The 22,993-nt window shown below is 39.4% G+C and overlaps 1 protein-coding gene and 1 pseudogene across 3 annotated transcripts in view; both read right to left on the bottom strand.

The window, feature by feature from the left end:
• Window positions 1-207: 207 nt before the first annotated feature.
• DHX57 (DExH-box helicase 57) overlaps window positions 208-22,993 on the bottom strand; it is a 57,933-nt gene continuing 35,147 nt past the window's right edge. The window contains exons 15-25 of one of the 3 annotated variants that reach the window (XM_058551388.1): window positions 22,580-22,753; window positions 21,762-21,962; window positions 19,352-19,628; window positions 13,699-13,794; window positions 13,527-13,610; window positions 11,211-11,243; window positions 10,445-10,579; window positions 9,672-9,746; window positions 7,638-7,772; window positions 4,232-4,432; window positions 208-2,604 (exon numbers count right to left, since the gene is read on the bottom strand). In XM_058551388.1, coding sequence (XP_058407371.1) covers window positions 2,461-2,604; window positions 4,232-4,432; window positions 7,638-7,772; window positions 9,672-9,746; window positions 10,445-10,579; window positions 11,211-11,243; window positions 13,527-13,610; window positions 13,699-13,794; window positions 19,352-19,628; window positions 21,762-21,962; window positions 22,580-22,753 — 1,555 coding nt within the window. In that variant the 3' untranslated portion in view covers window positions 208-2,460. Of the gene's footprint in view, window positions 2,605-4,231; window positions 4,433-7,637; window positions 7,773-9,671; window positions 9,747-10,444; window positions 10,580-11,095; window positions 11,125-11,210; window positions 11,244-13,526; window positions 13,611-13,698; window positions 13,795-19,351; window positions 19,629-21,761; window positions 21,963-22,579; window positions 22,754-22,993 lie in introns of those variants that run through there. The other 2 variants (XM_058551389.1, XM_058551390.1) reach the window with 2 other exon arrangements.
• Window positions 14,478-14,929, bottom strand: LOC131412034 (large ribosomal subunit protein eL32-like; annotated as a pseudogene).

Below are 22,993 nucleotides of genomic sequence, written 5' to 3'. Positions count from 1 at the left end.
CTGCTCGGATAATAGAATGGGAGGATAAAGACCAAAGTCCATTACTTGTCAGGGAGTTTGAGTTGTAATATTCAGATATGGAACTCAAGGAGGAAGAAGACAAAGCTAATGCTTTGTCAAGCTATGACCACCTCTATAAGAATGTTTAGCTATTCTCATTTCCTGAGAACTTCCCAATTAGACATAGCACAAAACAGTAGTGTAGACTTAATTTCGTAGCAAGTTCTTTATTAATATCGTTCCCTAGCTAGATTCCAGTAAAAGTAAAACAAATATTTAAGAAACTGTTTACAGAGTTCTCCATTAAATTAACATTAAATGCTGTCCATCTTGATGGGGCCTAGAAATCCAGTTTCACCTTGAAATACTATACTGCACTCTGATCTTTAATCACAAAGGAGTAACCCTATTTCATTTCTTATTTCATACTTTTAATGATGAGCTTAAGAAGTTTAGTTTTTAGGGTGAGGATTTTCTTATTCAGCGCCTTCAGTTAAGGCTTCCCAATCTTTTTCACATTCTGGCACATCTATAAAATGATAGGATTTGTGCATTTGTATGTGGCTGCAAGTAACCAGCCCAAGAATGGCTTCCCGGAGGGGAGCAATTTCTCGGCACTCTGAATGGAAAGTCTTGTTGTTACCTACAGGCACACCTCATTTTACTGCGCTTTCCCTTACTGTGCTTCACAGATATCGCGTTTTTTTACAAGATCCTCCACCAGCAAAGAGATTACAACTCACTGAAGGCTCAGATGATGGTTAGCATTTTTAGCAATAAAGTATTTTTTAATTAAGGTATGTACATTTTTTTAGACATAATGCTATTGCATACTAATAGACTACAGTATAGTGAGAACATAGTTTTTATATGCACTGGAAACCAAAAAATTCATGTGACTCACTTTATTGTGATATTCGCTTTACTGCAGTTGTCTGGAACCAAACTTGCAGTATCTCCGGGGTATGCCTGTACCTCCCAGCTGTAAGCTTTGCTGCAAACTTGTGTTAAAAGCTGCAGGTCCACTTGGGCAGATGGCTCTGGCTAGGGCAGCATCAGCTCCACTATAGCACCAGGAGTCAAAACTGGTTTTAAAAAACTTCTTTAGAGGGTTAGTGCAGTTTTCTCCTTCAGTTCACCTAAATGTCCCAGCCTAATCAATTCTGTAATGTGAGCCTGTTTCAATAGCAAGTCAGAACTTGAATACTGTGGGTGATAATGCATATGCACATTTTTTATTTAAAGTGATGACACGAACGAATGCCTTTTAAAAATACTGCTTAGAGTTTAAGCTTGTCAAGTGCACTGAAGCTTAAATACACTTGATAATGATCATTTTAGACAGTCTAGTTTCCTGAAAACAATACCTTGAAAAGTGAACCCTTCACTGAGGTGGTTTGTTGATTAGTTTGGGTTCTACCTACACTATGAAACCTGTAGTGACTCCCTACCTGAGGGCTAGACAAACACAAGAATATTTTTTCCACTCAGTTCTTTGGGATTCTTCCTGGCCACACTGATAAATGTCCAGTGAAAATGTAAATGTATTCATATTTTTTCAAAATGCTAATGCCCCATTAACCTAAGTGGTGGATGAAAATAAGCAGTTCTCATGGAAGATATTTTTATGGCTGTAAATCGGACACTACCACGGCAACCTTTTCTACCTCAACTGTGCCAGCTCTGCTCTGAGAGGGCCATTAAGATTCCCCTTTGGATAATGTGAAATGTGGCCATTAGATCTGGGTGAGTTCATAAGAGAGTATAAAGATTCCTAAATGGAAAACCTAAAAGAGAATGAAGACACCCAGATTCTTCTGATTTTAAGAATAAGGGTTTTATGGATAAGACTAGCTCTCATGTTAATAACAAATAAGAGCTCATTAAGTTTGTTTTTCTAGGTTTAATGAGTAAAAATAAAAATCTCTCTCAATCATTTACTCAGTAGCCAATAGCCTAAAATGAAATTTTAATTTTTCTTGCTCACATGATTTTTTTTTTTCCTTCTCTGTTCTGACTTCTCTCAGTTGGACCTTTATGACAGAAAAAACAATTGGTATTTCTCCTCATGCCCCTATCTCACCCCAGTAAAAACAGGAGGAAAATAATACATAGATTAAAACAGCGTTGTACTAAACATTCACTTTTGTATTATCAAGTGAATTTCATTCATTCCAGGACAGTCTCAGAGAGAAAGACAGGCGAGCTGGTTTTCAGACTGTCTCACGCAGACACTCCACATTGTGCTGGGAGTGCCCAGTGCTTTGTTAGAAATACCCAGTCTGGGAAGTTCCCCTAAGGGCGTGTGGTGCCTCAGCTGGCTCAGCAGTGCAGGCCCCGGGCTCCTTCAGCAGGGCCAGCCCCAGCAGAGAGCTTTCTGGTTGGAGGTAGAGGTGCTGCTCTTATTTCCCAGGTGAGCAAGAAGCGGGTGAGCAGCCAGCACTCTCCTAAGACTGGTCTTTATTGTGTGGTGACAAGTTTCACAATCATGCTGATGATCCGGGACCCTCGGGGACACGTGCACAGATCTATGCTTGGGTTCTTTATCTTATCCTGGAGGAGCTGGTCAAGTTCGCAACGAAGTTCCTTTACTAACTCAGCCACCTAAAATGAAAGTTGCATTGTAAGCAGTGCTAAGAGCACCTCTACAATTTCTTGATGCAACTATCGGAACATTCACTCAGCGTCAGCTCTGTAATATAAGTGGGGACCATTATAAAAAAGCTTCCTCTATCACATCTCATTTAAAGAAAAAATTAAATCTGGTAGTACGAATTTTACGTCGTGTTCTCCATATCAAAGCTTGGTCAACTTTTACAATTTGCTCCAAGAAGAGAAGCAGGAAAATGGAGAATTAAAAATGGTGGATATTAAACAAAGAAACAAAATCTCTTTAGCTTTGGAATACATTTTGTGCTCTTGAGGCGGGAAATAGCTCCAAATTTTTTAAAGCATTTGCTTATGCCGATGTTGTAGTGGCACTGCAGATGTCTTCCCAACATCTGTTTTGCCCCTCCCCCATTGTTTGGCTACCATGCTGGACCCTGATCTAAATCAAACAGGCTCATGCCATGAGCCTTCCGAGAGTGAACGGCTCAGGTAATCCAGGCCTTAAGAGTCCATGACACTCCTTTGGCTATAGGAATTGGTTTAGCAGAGGAGGTTTGATGGAGCTTTTAGGAAAGAAGCTTTCTGTCTCCCATTTTGGACAGTATGCCACACAGATGTGAGGCCAGGAGCTACTGCAGCCATCTTGTTACCACAAGGTCAGCCAGGCTTTTGTTGTCATTGAGAGACAACAAAATGCTGAATCAAAACAACCCCACCTGGCCTTCTTGACCTGTCCAATACGGCAGCCACTAGTCACGTGGCTAATCGCATGACCACATGAAATGTGGCTGGTTCAAATTGAGATGTGCTGTGAGTGTAAAATACATACCAGATTTCAAAGACTTAGTATGAAAAAGAATGTAAAATATCTCAAAAATTTTTTATATTGATTACATTTTGAAATTAAAACATTAGATGTGTTAGGTTAAATAAAATATATTAATTTCACCTATTTATTTTTTTGATGTGGCTAATAGAAAAATTAAAATTACATTTGTGGCTCACATATTTCTATTGGACTGTGTTGCTTTAGACTTTACAGTTAAATACGCCAATAAATTCCCTTTAATGTTTGAGTTGGTGTTTCTGCTTCCTGCAACACAAAATTTCTAACAGATGCAAATGTTAAAACTAATTTTTATTTCTTAAACATATACTCCCTCCTAAATGTTTTTCACAGAGACTCCATATAGTGAATAATTGAGACCTGAGAATAAAAGAACTCAGACCCATTATCTTTTTTTGCTTTTAATGGCAGTGGTGGAATCAGGGTGCTTTTTATTTATTTCTGCTCATCTATATTTTCTGATTTTTCTTTGGCGAACATATATTGTTTGTACAATAATTAGGAAGTTCCAACACCTCACTCACAGCTTCTGTCCTGAACCTTTCACACCAACCCATCCTGGGCTGCCTCTCCCAGTGCGCTTCCTGGAACTCTTACTAAGGCTTCAACTCTGGCCTCACTTCAGCCTCAGTCTTTCTTAGTGTCCCATTGCAGGCACATCATTCACTCTTAATCAGCTCTGTTGTCTTTGGTCCCTGAAGGAATGCTCTATACTTCATTTTATCCAAGCCCCTCATGGCCTGAGCCTCATAGGACAGACCTGTCATCCCTTACCTGGTGAGAAGCAGCTGCAAAACGGATCCAACCATCATCCAAGGAGATAATGAACTCTCCCCTTTGAAGCTGCACATTCACCTGGCCTCCTCCGAACAAGACCAGCGGGTACACAGACACCATGCTGCAGTCTCGGATGAACACACGACTAGTTTTGATCTTCTCGTGGTACACCAGGTAGGGGCTGTCAAAGTGTCTGACCTGGAACATAAAACCTCAGATGACGACAGAGATGTCACCGGCAACCTAAGGGGAACTCCACCAGTCTCATGGATTTAGATACCACCTGTCCAATGACTCCCAAAATGATCTCCAGCCTGTACCTTTCTCCTGAGCTCCAGACTTGTATGTGCAACTGCCTACTTGACATCTCCTCTTAGACTTCTAATAGCACCTCAAACTTCTTGTTTCAAAAGAAACTCGTAATTTTCCCCTCCTTGCAGTGTTCACCATCTCAGTAAATGAAATTCCTCTTCACCCAGTTTCTCAAGCCCCCAGTTTGGGAGCCATCCTTGATTGCTCTTTTTCCCTCACTCCATCTAAGTCACCACTAAGTCCTGTCAGCTCTATTCTCAAAATACATAATGAATTGACATACTCTCACCACTTCTACAGCTACCACCTTGTCCAAACCATCATTATCTCATACAGACCACTGCAATGGCTGCCTAAGTACTCGCCCTGCCTCTATTTTTGCATCTCGACAGCAGCCACAGTGATGTTTTTTAAAAAAAATCCAGTTACGGCTCAAAACACTCCAGTCATTTCCCAAGGATAAAACTGCAAATCCTTACCATGGCCTATGCAACCTGACCCCTTGTCCCAACGTATCTACCACTCTCACCCCTAATCATCCCACTCCACTTGTACCAGCTGCCTTCTTTCATTTCCTGGAACACACCAAATATGCTCCCATCTCATGGTCTCTGCACTCATTAGCTATCTCTCCTTAGATATCTGCATGGCTCACCCTTCACTTCAGTTAGGATCTGCTCAACTGTTTTCTTCTGAGAGTTCTTCCCTGACAACTCTACGTAAAACAGCCTCTCTCCCACCACTCTTAATCTCTCTTACTCTGTTTTATTTTTCCTCATAACATGTGTCACAAACTTGAGATTATTTGTTTACTTACTCTTACATTCCATTCTCCACTGGAATGTAAGCTCCCTAAGGGCAGAAACCTTGTCTGTCTAGCTCATCTGCTGTCCTCCATGGCCTACAAGAGTGCCTGGCCCAGAGGAGGGGCTAGTAGGTAGTGAATGGATTCATGAATGATTTGGATTCATTGCACGAATGTCATGGAAAATTCAGAAGAGGAGGAGTGTCGCTAACTCAGGCCTCTGGTTCCTAAGTACACATGCAGCTGAGAGGGCAGGTGACCGCCTGGTCCTCAAACTCTTCTGAGCTTAAGGAGATCCTTTTCATGATTTGTTGACACTTCACTCAGTAGTTCCAGGGGGCTGACCAGCCCTAACACTTCAAATTCTCTTCCTTGGGCCAGCCCCGTGGCTTAGCGGTTAAGTGAGCGTGCTCCGCTACTGGTGGCCCAGGTTTGGATCCCAGGCATGCACCAATGCACTGCTTGTCCGGCCACGCTGAGGCCGCGTCCCACGTACAGCAACTAGAAGGATGTACAACTATGACATACAGCTATCTACTGGGGATTTGGGGAAAAAAAGGGGAGGAGGATTGGTAATAGATGTTAGCTCAGGGCCGGTCTTCCTGAGCAAAAAGAGGAGGATTAGCATGGATGTTAGCTCAGGGCTGATCTTCCTCACACCAAAAAAAAAAAAACCACAACTCTCTTCCTCCATTCTTCTTTCCTCTTTTTCTCCTTCATCTCTCCTAAAAGCTTTATTGAGCATTTGTTCTCAGCTAGGCACCATGCTACACATCTAGAATGTAAAAATGAATAAAATTCAATTCCTGTCTTTAGGAATTTCACAATTCCATAAAGGAGACGTACCATAAACCATAAAATAAGGTGATGAGCCCAACAGTGGACAAATGCTCACTATATGATGGTGGAACAGAAGTAAAGAGCAACTTAGAGGGAGAGGGACACTGGGGAAGTGATGTTTAATGGAAGCTCGAAGGATAAGTAGGAGCCTGCTAGGGAACGAGAATGTCGTTCCAGGCACAGAGAATAGTGCGTCCTATGTCACGGCGTTTGGGAACACTGTCGGTAGTCTCGTATTGCTGGAACATACAGAACGACAAAGGGAGGAGGTTTTGGGGGACATGGTATAAGAAGGGCCAGATATGAAGGGTCATGTGATGTCTTATAAAGATAATTCTGACAGCAGTAGTACTTCTGGTGGAGAGGAAAAGCACCAGAAGTAAATTATAGAACTTCAGGTAAGAGAGAGATGTTTGGGGTTTGAACTGAGGAAGTGGCAGTGGGGATAAGAGGAGTAGGCAAATCTGAGATGTCAAAAAGGTAGACCTGCTGGGACCTGGTGACATTTTGGATTGGAGCAAGGAGCAAAGAAGCAGGTTCTACGTGTCTCCAGGGTTCCGATTTGGATGGTGCCATTCACTAAGACTGGGAACACAGAAAGAAGAGTGAATTGGGGAATAACAAACTTGATTTTTCAGCCTTTGAGTTTGAGGTGACTGGAAGACATCCAGTTGATGATTTCCAGCAGGAGAGCTCAGGAAAAAACCCCAGGCCTGGAGAGAATTTGGGGGTCTGTGTCAGCATGTAGGTGGCAGTTGGAAACTGCCAGAGCATGATGTTGTGCTCCGGTGGTTCAGGAAGACTATGTACACTATGAGCAAATAAGGACTAAGGACAGAGCAACTATCTCAGGACAAAGGAAGAGAAGCTAGTAACGGAGATAGAGGGAGATGAGCAGAGAGAGAGAAGAAAGTGATGGTTCAGAAGCAAAAAAATATCAAAGGTAGTTTCAAGAGGAAGGGAGGTCTGCAATGTCAAATACTAGGTGAGAGTCAAGTATGATGAAGACCAGGGATGTTCACTGGGTTTGACAACTAGGAGGTTACTTTTGACGAGTTTAGCGGAGTGGTGGGGGCAGAAGCCTCACAGCAGTAGGCTGAAGGAGGAATGAGAGCTGAGGAAGTGGGATCAGCAAGTATAGGTCATTCCCCATTCAGTGATGCAATTACATCATGACTTCTTAAATCACTATTGCAAAGAAACAATTTTACATCTGAAAGCAGGCTTGAGCATTTTTTTGTGTCCAGAGTTTTCTTGAAATACAAATAGTCTTTCTAGAAATAGTCCAATTTCCAGTCTGTTTATGCTTATTCAACCTTCCCCAAGTCAGTGGTGCTGCTGGGGACAACAAGTGATAGAACAAGGTTTGGCTGAATTTAAGGCACTGTGTTTCTCACCCCAGGACCTGCCATATGTACTTATATAAGTAGACCCTGCCATTCTGACCTGATAGTTCACTGACGAAGGATGAATGTGTACGTATCCATCATTCTTGGTGACAAACTTCAACTCATCCGATTTTGGCTGCATTCTGACAGCTCCAGTACTGGTCTTCTGAAATTTCCCTTCTGGGCTTTTCACCTAAACAACAGGTATTTGTAAAAATAGATATATAAAACATACATTTCCATTGTGGGAAGTATCCCTTGGCACAAAACCAGTCTCGTTTGAATGCCTTTGCTGTTTCTTCCCTCTCGGTTTTCTTTTGAAAGCAGTGTAAGCACACATTTTTTTCTTTTCTTTTCTTTTCTTTTAACTATCAAGAAGTGTGGATGTAGGTGCAGTAGCTCTTGGTGAGTATACCACACATCAGCCACGTGGGGGAGAAAATATGTTGCTATTTCAGGTCTGCACTGATTATCAGGTGAAGAGATCCAGCTAGCAACACTGGACCAGGAATCTGCTGACCATCAATGCCAATCCCAATCCCACACTTCCAAATGAATTTCTTTCAAAATAGTGAAAAAAAATTATATGAATAAACAGAGTATTTCATTAAAAAAAACTTAGGTGCACATACACATACATATGAATTATAAATATATATTTTGCAAAAATAATCTATGTTTACTGTAGAAAATAACATATTAGGAAAAAAGAAGAAAATAAAGGTCTCCTGTAATCACACGATTAAGAAATAACTAGCAATAATATTTTATAAACATCATTTTGGTTTTCTCTGCTAGATTTGTTTATATATAGAAATAGAGAAAACCATAAACACATAATATAAATAAAAATATACATATGTATTAAAACTAATATAGGATCGTTTTCTATAATCTACTTTTTTAGCTTAATATATTGAGAACATTTTTCCATGTTGTCAAATATTTTGCTAAAACATAATTCTCAATGGCTATATAGTACCTTGTTGTAAGGATCTGTAATAATTTAACCAATTAATTCCCTATTATGGAATTTTAGATTGTTTGTAAATATAAACAGTGCTAGAATGAACATTCTCCTAGCTGTATCTTTATGCACAGATAGAATTATTTTCTAAGAATAAATCCTTAGAAATTAAACTGCTATCTAGAAAGGGTATATCAATTTATATTCCCACCAAGACTGAGGATGTTCATTTTGGGGGGCTTATGACAGCACCAGTATTATAATTTAAAAAAATTTTGTCATATCATACTCACCCAAAGTCCATAGTTTACATTATGGTCCACTTTTGGTGTGGAACGTTCTATGGGTTTGGGCAAATGTGTAATGACATGTATCCATACATAGTATCATATAGAGTATTTTCACTGCCCTCAAAATGTTTTGTGCTGTGCCTATTCGTCCCCCAGAACCCCTGATTTTTTTTTACTATCTCCATAGTTTTGCTCCACATGATTTTTTAAAGTAAATTTCAAATGGTGTGAAAGCATGCAAGCACTAAGCAGAAAATGAGCCATAAATTAAGCTGCAGATGCCAACTGAGCATTTAACAAAAAGTTGAGTGACAGATGATTCAGTACTCTGAGAAATTCAAATTCTTTCTAAGTTTGACAAGGACTGGATAATCAAAACTCAGGTAAAAGTCCAACGGTACATTCAGGTAGGGTTTCCAGAAGCAGGGGGCCACAGAGAGCCCCATGGCAAAGCACCGACTTGTTTGATTTAGTTCTTATCTAATTTCAGTCCGGAATAGGGGGCAGAAGGGAAACTGTAGAGGAATCAACTTTCTTCTAACACAGCAGGTTAGTTATGCATGGATTGACTGACAGAGTGACATTTATGTCCATTTTAATTTCCAGAATGTCATAATATGCCAGAAGGATTAAAGAGGTCCTTCATTTTATACAATAAATGTGTTCGTGAATGATGTATCTAAACAGATTTGGGGAACTGAAAGATTGGAAATGTATACTAAATTTAAAAGGGTGTGTGTGTGTGTCTCTTTAAGATGATTAATGTGCCTATCTTAACTTATATCCCTGTAAACCAAACAAGAAGCCAGAGGACCCAGGAAAAACGTTTTGTTACCTGCACTACATTTGGATACAGAGCAGCACACAGCATCGCTGATATCAGCTTGGGGTTCTCAGCATTGGAGTTTGCCTATGAGAGAAATACAGCATTAATCTTACGTAACGTGGCTACTTCTGTCTGTGCCCTGGAATTTACCATTATATTTCATTTGATTTCTATCTTAAAACAAAAGCATCTATTTTCTATCCCTTTGCTGGAAAAATTATTTCTAAGTAAAAAAATAAATCTACTGGACCAAATTCACATAGGACCCACTCTAAGAAGCCCACAATAACTCTTTGTAGATCTCTGCAAAGCAGTTACAAAGCCAGTGTTCCTAAGGATCAGTGGAGAGAACGATTCTGGTTCATACGATGTTCACAATCTCCAGAAAGTACTAACTGCACTTAGAACAGAGTGGCATCAGATTCATCCCGAAGAAGTGTTCTTCCCGTAGTTATACGAAAAATTATCCTTGGGTGGAAAAGACTGGTCTTATTTCAAAAGACATTATTGGAAAGTCTATTCTACCTCTTACGGACGTATCAAGAATGTCCAGAAGTGTGAAATTTGAAAAACAAAAACAATAACAACAATTAACAGAAAAACCCTTCTGTTTGTATGAGTGTTAGCTGACACTTATTTGTGGAAAGAAGAAAATTAAGATTGCCACTCACCCACTGCTCATAGGGCTTAAGTGAAGAAGGTCTACAAGTGTTCCCGAGTTAATATACTATTCATGTGCTAATTAAAGAGAAATAAGAACTAACCACACATTCGTTCTTTACCTCTTCTCCTGTGGCGTCCAAGATACCGTCTCCTCCTTGGGCCCTTTTCTCAATGTCCCTTGTTCTCAGTCCCTCCTTTACAAAGCCTATATCTGACAACAGTTCAGTGAATTGTCGTTTGAGGCTGGCCATTTCCTGAAAGAAGTGGAAAAAATCTTTAAGCAGGGGCATCAACATATTAAAAAAGTGTAGAGTCTCACAATAATGAATGACTACAAAAACGCATTACTTCAGGGGACAGTCATGAGGCTCATATGGGTTCATCAAACAGGTATGAAGACAATCTTGCCTGGTCATTTCCAAAAGGGCAGTTTTCACTTATACAAACCGGAAAACAGAGTGAAACAGTCACACAGGAATTCACAAATTCCAGAAAACCCAGAGATCATTTCTTTAACTTTAGATTACATTTTAAAAAACATGTTCCTTGGATTTGGGGTAGGTATGATTTTCCTGGAAATTCTTAGGATGGCAAAAAATGTAGTTTACTTTGTTTTGAACTCCAACTCAAGGTGCTGTGACACTGTCTCGTTTCTCCTACCTGCATTTCTGCTCAGGTCCTCTTAATTCCTTACCCGAGCCTAGAGTGGTTAGTGTTCTCTCTCAATGGATGCAGAACACCCACCTCTGAACCTTCCCTCTTTCTCTTACCTTGTGGTCTTGCTGGCTCACATCTTTTCCTAGGAATAGGGACATTATTAAGTGGTTTAGATTTAGACACCCCTTTTTGTAGCTGAGCACAAGTGTGGGAAAGAAAAGCGCAAACCTCTTTCTCTTCTGGCTTCTGTTCAAATATAGGCTGTATATCAGACAATAGAGAAGGAGATAATGACAATCAAAGGAACTGAAAGCTAAGCAACACTACCCTGTCTCTTGCTGACAACTTAAGTATTTTCTTGGAATATCTCAAGTACACATGGATAACATGGCAAAATATAACTAGGAGTTAAGTATGCCAGAGTTCTATTTCATGACAAGGTTTTAATTGACATCTTAATAAAAATAATACTACAATCTAAGCTGGAGTTTAGTGAAAAGAGGGAACTCTGTTTGATGGAACTGTTTGACTCATAGATCACAGCAAAATCTATATATATCCTGAAGAAAAAGAACAAATAAATTTAGTAATAAATTTAATTTAAAAGAAATATCATTTTACACTTAAAAATCTTAATGATTTGAGGAAATATTTATTATTGCACCTTACATACAAAATACCCTTTAGACCAGTGGTTCTCAACTCTGCCTGCATATTAGAATCACTTGGTGACTCCAACAACAATGACAATAAACAGACGCCCAGGCTCTACCCCTCAAGATACAGATGTAATTGGCCTAGGGTAGAACTTGGACATTTTCATTTATTATTTTTTTAAACCTCCTCAGGTGAATCTAATGTGTAGCCAGGATTCAAAGTTATTGCTTTTTGATGTACTTAGAATAAAGTTAGAACCTTGTCTTCTCAAAATATCTCACTGTAGTAAACCTAAAGGCAGAGGAGAATGAGGGCAAATACTGGCATGGCTTTGAGGTCTACTTCATTTTAAATAACCAACTTCATTCATTCATGCATTTATTCAATGATCTTTACCAAACGTCAACTGTGTGCTAAGCACTGTTCTAGGCACTGGAGATACAGTGTTGAACAAAACAGATAAAGTCTCTGCTTTGATGGAGTGATAAATAAATGTCAGGTAGTGGTAAGTACTAAGAAGATTAATTTTGTGTTCTACTCCAGGACATTGTAACTGCGGGCCCTGCAGGATCAGTTTAACCAACCCCATCTCTTATCAACAGCGTGATTAAGAATTGTCTTTCAGAAAATTTGCAATGTCACATAGCCAGAGCATGCATAGAAGAAGAAATCTTGACTTGAAATAACTGCAGAACCAAAGAGTCTCCCACCTACGGAACCAAAAACTTAAAAGTAGGACTCTTAAACAGAACTTAAAAGTTGGACTCTTATCAGAAGCAAGGGGTCTGTCATTCAGGAAGATCAGTGTTAAAATTCCTTCCCCACCTTACCATAAATGTTTAGAACCTCATCATAAATGTTTAGAAACTTACCATAAATGTTTAGAACCTTACCATAAATGCTTGAAACCCACCAATCAAAACCTGTCCCACCAGCATTTCTACATGCCAGCCTGTTTTCCCTAACCTCTTAAATTTTGCCCTAAATCCTGAATCAGGGAGACAAGATCTGGGGGCACACGCTCCCTGTCTCCCTGCAGATCAACCTTGCAGAATAAAGCTGATCTCTTTTCCCAAAAGCTGATGTCATAATAAATTGGCTTGTTTATGCACATCAGGTAGGAGAATCCCATTTTTGTGCAGTAACAACATCTGAAGATAAAGTCCTCCCTCCTCCCTAGCCTCAAAATCTTTGAGTAACACAGATACTTTATGAAGATGTGCACCATCATTATTCTGGCTTCTCATACAACTTTGGAAGGGGGCCTAAAACACTGTTAGAACAGAGGACAGAGCCCTGTCTATTATTACTCAGAAGATAATAAACCTTCCTCTTTCTTGTGTACTCATTATTGACATAGTAGCCTCTGATGGACATAGGAAAAATTAACAAAGAAAATCTGGTTCAGTAGTCATTCTTTGGTTTTGGGGAGAGGGTAAGGGGTTTGGGGGTGGTCATAGATTGCTTTGAGAATCTGATGAAAGCTATGATCCCTTTCTCCAGAATAATGCACATATGTATATGCATATGATTTCACATACAATTTCAGGGGTTTATGGATCCAGGGTAAGAATGCCTAGTAAAATTACTGAAAAAACTGACTTCCAGTGAGCAATAATCTTCAGAGTGCCTATATTCCCCTATCCTCTATATCAGTAAACACAAATTCACTGAAGACAGGGAAAACAGGTCAGCTGAAAGGTTCAGCACAGAAGACCTCATGTCATAGTTCAGGAGTCTGTTTTACACAGCTGGTTAAGCAAAGCATATTTCAGAAATAACATTTTCAATGTCAAAGCAAGACAAGCAAGATACAGTTGCAACACTCTCTGGTGTACTACTACAATAGAAAATGAATGACAACAAATTGCCACAGAAGTGACTCACCTGAAGAACTCTTCCTGACAAGAAGTTTTGTCTGCAGTAATTATAACTTGCACGCATACCTTCTTTCATACTTAGCTGCCACCCCTAAATTTTGGAGAAAATCAAAATGAACTTACTCAGTCTTTAGAGCCCACTCTGCTAATGAACCTCAGCTATTAGGTTTTATACTTACCTTATATGCTCGTAGAAGGGCCAGATAATCACTGTTTGCAAATGCAAATTCTAGCTTTTTCTGGTTAGCTTCCTCTTTTTTATCCCAGGGAGACACCTAAATGAAGAAAACCAAGTTTGAAGGACACATTTTATCTGAGGTTTCAAATGGCACTTTCCTATCTATGGCTGACGCCAGGTCCCTTGGGAAGTGTTTTGTGTGGAACAAAGAGTCCTGGGTGGGGGCTGATTAAAGGCAATTATGGTGGTAACTGGCAAGCTAACAATCTTATTTGTCCATGTCAGTTTGTCTGCCCACCCAAAATAAGCTCTACTGGATCTTTTAGTTCCTAGTGACAAGATGTCATCAAAGAACCACTCATTCTAAAAGCTAGCTCTAAAATCTAAAATTTTGTTAACTCTGTGGTATGTTTATTTTACAGATTCTTACTCATCTTTTATACGTCAGTCTCCCCTACTCCTATACCCATAACTGATGTTTTCCTTCCTATTTTTTATAATGTCTACAGGTCCTTCTTTTCCCTACAAATTTGTAAAATTAGCTGAGAACTTAATTTTCACTGCTTCCTCCCAGCCCAAAACACACACGTACTAAAGAGACCAGCATGAGCTGCAGGAGCTTCTCATAGCAAGCTAAACCAAGGCCCTAGCTGTAACACCACTGAAAATTATTTTAAACCAACTATAGTGCTTCTCTCTAATTTTTGTATATTTGAACACCTCTATAGCTAACACAACAACAAAATTTTATTTATTTTTTTTGCAGTTTTATGGTTTTATACATAAATACAATGTGCACACGAGCTGTCTATTCATTTTCTTCGCTGCGCAGCCTGGCATTGGGATTGGTGACTCTGATGGCCAGCTGGGCTGCTCTTTCCACAATGGCTTTGGGGTTCTTGGAGGAGACGTTGTGAGCAATCGCAGCACAGTAAGATTTGTTGCACATCAGCAGCACTTCAAGCTCCTTGACGTTATGGACTAGGAACTTCCGGAAGCCACTGGGCAGCAAGTGCTTTGTTTTCTTGTTGCTCCTATAACCAATGTTGGGCATCAAGATCTGGCCCTTGAATCTTCTGCGCACCCTATTGTCAATGCCTCTAGGTTTCCGCCAGTTATGCTTAATTTTGACATATCGGTCTGATTGGTGCCGAATGAACTTCTTGGTCCTCTTTTTTGACGATCTTGGGCTTCACGAGGGGTCTGAGGGCAGCCATGACTCCAAGTGGAGATGGCGGCCGCCCCCGGGGCCAGCGCTGAGGAAGAGCTAAAATTTTATTTTCTACTTGAAAATAAAATTCCTTCCTTTTTAGGAAGGCCAGTGGGAAAAGGATTACACTTGGGAGATTAATATGTTTACAGAGCCCAGCAAAGGACAGGTGTTGAGTTTTGGCTAAGGATGACATCAATATTTCTAATGAACTCTTCTGCATTCCAATAAAAGAAAACAGTGAGAGGTTTACTTAGATGATTTGAGAAACAGGCAGTGGAGGTCTTGTTCACACAATATTGACTGTATGTCCCCGAGCAAGCTACATCACCTATTCTGGTTCTTGGTTTTGTCATTTGTTGTTAAATGAGGGGGTTGAACTTAGATCTTTTTGCAGATCTGTGAGTTAACAATTCCATGAAGTGTAACATTAAAACTGAAGAAAGTGATTCCGTCCACCTATTCCCCTCTCTGTCAGAGATAAGCCAGGGTAAAAATAAAGGCAGTGACACTCTACCCAACAACAGTCGAATATCCATTCTCCTCAAGTCCCCATGGAATACTCTCTAGGACAGACCATATGCTTGGCAGTAAAACAAAGGTTAATAAGTTTTAAAGGACTAAAATAATACAAAGTACGTTTTCTGAACACAATGGAATGAAATTAGAAATCAATAATAGAAAAAAATTGGGAAACTCACAGATATGTGGAAATTAAACAACACATGCCAAATAACCAATGGGTCACAGAAGGAATAAAAATGGAAATCAGAAAATACTTGAGATGAATGAAAAAGACGACACAACATACCAAAATTTATGAGATGCAGCTAAAGCAGTTCTTAGATGAAAATTTATAGCTGTAAATGTCTATTTTAAAGAAGAAAGATCACAAATCAATAACCTAACCTTCCACCTTGAGACACCAGAAAAAGAGCAAACTAAACCTAAAGCAAACAGAAGGAAGGAAGTAAAAAAGAGCAGAAATTAATATAACAGAGACTAGAAAAACAATAGGGAAAAATCAATGAAACCAAAGGCTTACTCTCTTACAAGATCAACAAAATTGACAAACATTTAGCTAAATTTACCAAGAAACAAAAGAAAGAAGGCTCAAATTACTAGAATCAAAAATGAAAGAGAGGACATCACTACCAACCTCTCAGAAATAAAAAAGACTTTGAAGGAATACTATGAACAATTGTACGTTAAATTAGGCAATGTACATGAAATGGACAAATTCCTAGAAAAATACAAACTTTCAAAACTGACTCAAGGGCTGGCCCTGTGGCTTAGCGGTTAAGCGCACGCGCTCCGCTATTGGTGGCCCGGGTTCGGATCCTGGGTGTGCACCGACGCACCGCTTCTCCGGCCATGCTGAGGCCGCGTCCCACATACAGCAACTAGAAGGATGTGCAACTATGACATACAACTATCTACTGGGGCTTTGGGGAAAAAAAAAGGAGGAGGATTGGCAATAGATGTTAGCTCAGAGCCAGTCTTCCTCAGCAAAAAGAGGAGGATTAGCACGGATGTTAGCTCAGGGCTGATCTTTCTCACACACACAAAAAAAACTGACTCAAAAAGAAAGAGACAATCTGAATAGACATATAACAAGTGAAGAGACTGAATTAGTTAAAAAACTACCCACAAAGAAAAGCCCAGGTGGCTTCACCACTGAATTCTACCAAACATTTAAAGAAGAATTAATACGAATTCCTCACAAACTCTTCCAAAGAATAGAAGAGGAGGGAACACTTCCCAAATCATTCTACGTGGCCAGCATTATTCTGATACCAAAACCAGACAAAGACATCACAAGAAAAGAAAAACTACAGACTAACATATCTTATGAATACAGATGTAAAAATCCTCAACAAAATAACAAAGTTGGAAGACTCACATTTCCTGATTTCAAACTTACTACAAAACTAGAGTAATCAAAACAGTGTGGTACTCACGTAAGGACAGACATATGACTCAATGGAATAGAATCAAGAGTCCAGAAGTAAATCCATGTATCTATAGTCAATTGTTTTTGACAAGGATGCCAAGACCATTCAATCGGGGAAAGAATAGTCTTTTCAACAAATGGTGCTAGGACAACTAGATAGTCACGTGCAAAAGAATGAAGTTGGGGGGCCGGCTCAGTGGTGTAATGGTTAAGTTCGTGCGCTCCGTTTCAGTGGCCCGGGGTTCGCAGGTTCGGATCCTGGGCGCAGACTGATACACCACTTGTCAAGCCATGCTGTGGTGGCGTCCCATATAAAGTAGAGGAAGATGGGCACCAATGTTAGCCCAGGGCCAATCTTCCTCAGCAAAAAGAGGAGGACTGGCAATGGATGTTAGCTCAGGGCTAATCTTCCTTACAAAAAAAAAAAAAAAAAAAAGAATCAGGTTGGACTCCTCCTCACACCACATACAAAAATTAACTCAAAATGGACCAAAGACCATAACCATAACGTAGGAGCTAAAACTATAAAACTTTTAGAAAAAAACATAGAGGTAAATCTTCATGACTTTGGATTTGGCAATGGATTCTTAACTATGACAACAAAAGCTTGAACCACAGAAAACTAGATAAAGGGCCGGCCCCGTGGCTTAGCGGCTAAGTGCGCGCGCTCCGCTGCTGGCGGCCCGGGTTCGGATCCCGGGTGCGCACCGATGCACTGCTTCCCCAGCCATGCTGGGGCCGTGCCCCACATACAGCAACTAGAAGGATGTGCAGCTATGACATACAACTATCTACTGGGGCTTTGGGGGGAAAAATAAATAAATAAATAAAATCTTTAAAAAAAAAAAAGAAAACTAGATAAAGTGCACTTCATCAATATTAAAAACATTTGTGTTTCAAAGGACATATCAAGAAAGTGAAAACGGCAACCCATAGAATGGGAGGAAATATTTGCAAATCATAAGGGATAAGGGATTTGAATCCAGAATATATAAAGAACTCTTATAACTCAATAACAAAAAGACAACAATTTAAAAATGGGCAAAGAATCTGAATAGACACTTCTTGAAAGAAGATATACAAATGGCCAATAAGCAAATGAAAAGATGTTTAGTATCATTAGCCACTAGGGAAATACAAATCAAAACCACAAATTCACACCCTCTAGGATGGTTAGAAAAAAAAAGTCAGATAATAACAAGTGTTGGTGAGGATGTAGAGAAACTGCAACCCTGATAAAGTGCTGGTGGAATATAATATATAATATGCAGCTACTCTGGAAAAAGTCTGGAAGTTCCTCAATAAGTTAAATACAGAGTTACCATTTAACCCAATAATTTCACTCCTAGCTATATACCCAAGACAAATGAAAACATATGTCCACATAAAAACTACTTTGTGAATGATTACAGCCAAAGGTAGAAACAATCCCAAACGTCCATCAAGTGCTGAATGGATAAAGCAAACATGATATATCCATACAGGATATATAAAAGGAATATATATATATAAAAGGACATATATAAAAGGAATGAAGCACTGATACATGCTATAATATAGATGAACCTTAAAACCATTATGCTAAGTGAAGAAGCCAGTCACAAAAGACCATATATTACATTATTTCATTAATATGAAATGTCCAGAAGAGGCAAATCTACGAAGACAAAAAGTAGATTGGTGTTTGCCTAGGACTGGAGTGGATGAGAGGAAGTGGAGGGGAATAGAGGAGTGATAGCTAAGGGATTTCTTTATGAGGTGATAAAAACGTTCCAAAACTGACTATGGTGATGATTGCATGATACTAAAAACCATGGTGATGACTGCACGATACTAAAAAGTATCGACTTGTACACTTTAAATGAGTGAATTATATTTCAATAAAGCTGTTAAAAAAAATGTGGCCCAATATATTTACCGCCTTTTAGAATCATCAGAGGCACCTTTTGCTGGCTTGCATGTTCTGATTTTTCTATAATAACCAAGTATAGCAAATACAATAAGCGCATTCAGATTGTTTTAATAAGTTGGCTCTCTAGTTTTTGTGTTGTTTTTTTTTTTTTTGAGGAAGATCAGCCCTGAGCTAACACCTGTTGCCAATCCTCCCCTTTTTTGCCGAGGAAGATTGGCCTTGGGCTGACATCCGTGCCCATCTTCCTCTACTTTATATGGGACGCCGCCACAGCACGGCTTGACAAGCGGTGCATCGGTGCGCATCCAGGATCCGAACCTGCAAACTCTGGGCCGCAGCCAAAGTGGAGCATGCGCACTTAACCGCTTGCGCCACGGGCCACCCTAGCTCTCTGGTTCTTAATCTTTGTGGCTTGGATTTCTTTGAGGATCAGATAAAATTGACAGACATTATGCCCTGAAAAATTCACATACAACATACTCACAAGAAAATTTTTAGGGGGTTCACATACTCCTGAAGCCCCCATGGTCCCCTTAGACACCTACGGACTCCAGTTTAGACAACTGTTGTTTACTTACAAAAGGAGACTTAAAAGCCAAACTGGCAGCAATGGTGAGAGCAGGATCCAAACAGCGGAAGATAGACCCAAACAGCATCAGTTTGCCGATTCTCACATCCACAGGCAGAGAGGCCAAGTGATACCCTAGAGGGGTCAGTTTTTCATCTGGAGTTAACGCTCCCAAGTCTCGTAATCGTATTTTTGAGGCACGGAGAGAATCAGTGTGTGGTGGTTCAATGAGCCGCGAGAACACAGACTGGAGATTATGAGTGCTAAACATCTCCAAAATTTTAATTCTGAAAAGAAAATAATAATAATAATTTGTCAATCTTATTTCTGATAGGATGACACAAAGGAGTAAACTTTTCTTGAATGAAAATAATTTATAATTTCCCAGATATATGCTTTTATAAACCAGACAATACTAGTTTAAATAAATTTTTAAAAATCTCTCATGTCTTCTAGTTCTCCTAGCAATAAATTGCAGAAACACTTTTCAGATTCCAAAACTCACTGAGATTCAGAATGAAGCTCTATAAACTTTGAAAATGCTTTCTACAATAATGGGTTCAAATTATGAAATAAAATTCAAATGATCCACTTACTCTCCTTCCCACATCTGAAATTGCACAGTAATTGTTTATAAAATTAATCTGCATCGTGCCCGGCCTGTGACAGCTCTTGAAAAGCTTCTGTTTTAAATTATAAATTTAAGCAATTTTCAGAAGAGAAAAGTCTAAATATATAAAATTTATTTAAAGCCAGACAGAGAAAGACAAACACCACATGATTTCACTCATATGTGGAAGATAAATTAACATATGGACAGACAGAACAGTCTGGTGGTTACCAAGAGGAAGGGGACCGGGCGGGGGGAGCACAAGGGGTGAAGGGACACATTTATATGATGACTGACAATAATGTACAACTAAAAGTTCACAATGTTATAAACTATTATGACATCAATTAAAAAAATTTATTTATTTCACTTATAATTTCTTAAGCTGTCAACCTATAAACATACAATTTTACATTTTTACTAATGTGTACATATTTGGTACCTAGCTTTCTTCTGCTTAGATGTTTCACTTTAAGACATGCATGGAAAGTAATCCACTTAAATTCTGAATGGGAAAAAAAAAAAAAAAAAAAAAGGATGAACCATGTTGGCCCATATAATTTACCTATTTCCCCACTGTTGTATATCTGAGTCATTTTTGCATGTGCGTGTGTGAGGAAAATCAGCCCTGAGCTAACACCCATGCCAATCCTCCTCTTTTTGCTGAGGAAGACCGGCCCTGAGCTAACATCTATTGCCAATTCTCCTCCGTTTTTTTTTCCCTTTTTCTCTCCAAGGCCCCAGTAGACAGTTGTATGTCATAGTTGCACATCCTTCTAGTTGCTGTATGTGGGACGCCGCCTCAGCATGGCCGGACAAGCAGTGTGTCAGTGCGCGCCCAGGGTTCCAAACCAGGGCCGCCAGTAGCGGAGCGCACGCACTTAACCGCTAAGTCACAGGGCCAGCCCCCCTGAGTCGTTTTTAATCATATGTGCTACATATATTACATTTTCCCCTTCTCTCATCCTCTCTCATGGGTCAATCAACTTCCAAAGCTCACTCAGATCCCTTCACTCCTCTTCATTTGCACTGTTACTACATTAATTGAAGGCACCTGCTTACCCAATTTCTCAAGACCTAATCTGATTATGGACACTTGAAAGCAGGTACTGTGTTTTGTATCCTACAGTATCCCTACTGCTTAGCCCAGCCCTGGCAAATGGAAGGCTCTCAAAATATACCTGCTGGATAAAAGAAGAGCTCTACCATCTTTGTTCAAGTAACTTTTTTCCTTGGGGTTATCATTTATGGGCATACTCCCTCAAAGTAATCACTGGGTCAAAGGGCATGAATGGTTTTAGAGTTCTTATATAATGCCAAGCACATTTTCAGAAAGGTTGAACCAAAGGTTCCCCGGCTTCAATAACATTGAGTTTGATCATTTGTTCATTAATTCCTATTTTACGATATTTGTTCTTGTTTGTTCATCAGGTAAATAACGGTGTTTTCAAGTTGTTCTTGTTCACTTTGCTCTAACTGATAATGAGGCAGGAGATTTTTCCCTGGGATGATTTAATATTGGTGTTGTCCCCAGCAGAAATTTCTTTATAAGTTAGATCACTGTCCTAACTTACGAATGTATTCTTAAGCTCTATTTTAGGGCCATCCTCTGCAATGTAAGAGATCTTTATGTGCAAAAAGTTAAAAGGAATGGTAAAGGCAACTCTGAAGGGCTCTTTCTTTGCAAATGAATGAGTTCATCCATGTCCACTCTTGGCAAAATGTTTTTTACTAAGAAAAAGAAAACATGGAACTTAGGGTGAGAAACATTTAGACCTTTTGGAAGCAGAACACAAAGGTCAAGTTGTACCTTAGACATAACTGTTCCAATGGCACTCTTTGTATTTCTGGTAGCTGCTGTTTTAAAAGCTGGTGATTGAAGTGGTGGCTAGTGAATAAATGGAAGCAGACCCCAGATGCAACACGGCCTGCTCGACCTTTTCTTTGCAGAGCATTGGCTTGAGAGACAAAAGTATCCTCTAGACTTTCCATCCCTTTGCTGGCATCATACCTATAAAGAAAAAGAAAATGTAAAATAGAGTTATTTTATAAAAACATGACCAAGACTCTACTTAGCGTGAGCAGAATAAACGAACCACCTCACTTCCATGAAGGACACAGTGTCCTGTGTGTTCTGGGATAGTTGAGTCCCCGGTGGGAGCCTGTGGTGCTGATTTAAATGGCATCAAATGTTACTACATACAGTTTGTTTATTGAACTCTTTTTTAAAATTATTTTTCATTTTTATTTATTTTTGACAAGTAAAAATTATATATTTAAGGTGTACATTGTGATGTTTTGATATATGTATACATTGTGAAATGATTACCACAATCAAACTAATTAACATATCCATCAGCTCCCATACCAACTTTTTCATTCAAGCATATGTAAAGCACATGAAAAAGAGAGAGGAAAAATAATTAATTACTTCCAAAACTTTCCACCTATGTTTGACTTGAAGGTTATGGTCTTGGCTGTAGAATCACTCATATATCCACACACAATTTTCATAAAGTATTTTTTCAAACAGTAATCCATGTAGCTTAATAGCATCAGCTACCAACAGCTGTGTCACTCTAAACAGGGCATCTTTAGCCCCTCTCTTATACTGTCAAAAGAAAATACCTCTTTTCTTTCATTTTCCCAGAATCGATGACATAGACAACATCATCAATGGTTATAGATGTCTCAGCAATGTTGGTGGAAATTATAATCTTAGTTACACCTACAGGAGGTTTTACAAACACAGCCTGCTGCTCCTCACTGGACAAAGATGAATGAAGTGGGTGAACAACACATCTGAAGGGAAATAAAAGCACATTTAATGTTCTAGCACAAAACATTGAAACTGAATCATAGTGGGCGAATTTCTATTAACACTAACAATATGACTCCACATACGAGCAGCTTCTCCACAACCCTGGTCCTCAGGGTCCAGCTCTTTTAAATGGGAAAGTTCCTTCTGATCCTTAAAAAATATCTACTCAGTTCTATGAACTAAAAACCTTGCATCAACTTGGGAAAAACTGGAGTGTAATT

This window comes from Diceros bicornis, chromosome 12 (genome assembly GCF_020826845.1).
Source record: "Diceros bicornis minor isolate mBicDic1 chromosome 12, mDicBic1.mat.cur, whole genome shotgun sequence".
In the NCBI taxonomy this organism is placed as follows: Eukaryota; Metazoa; Chordata; class Mammalia; order Perissodactyla; family Rhinocerotidae; genus Diceros; species Diceros bicornis.
The sequence above is the reverse complement of the archived record's forward strand: the minus strand, read 5'-3'. Positions and strand labels throughout refer to the sequence as shown.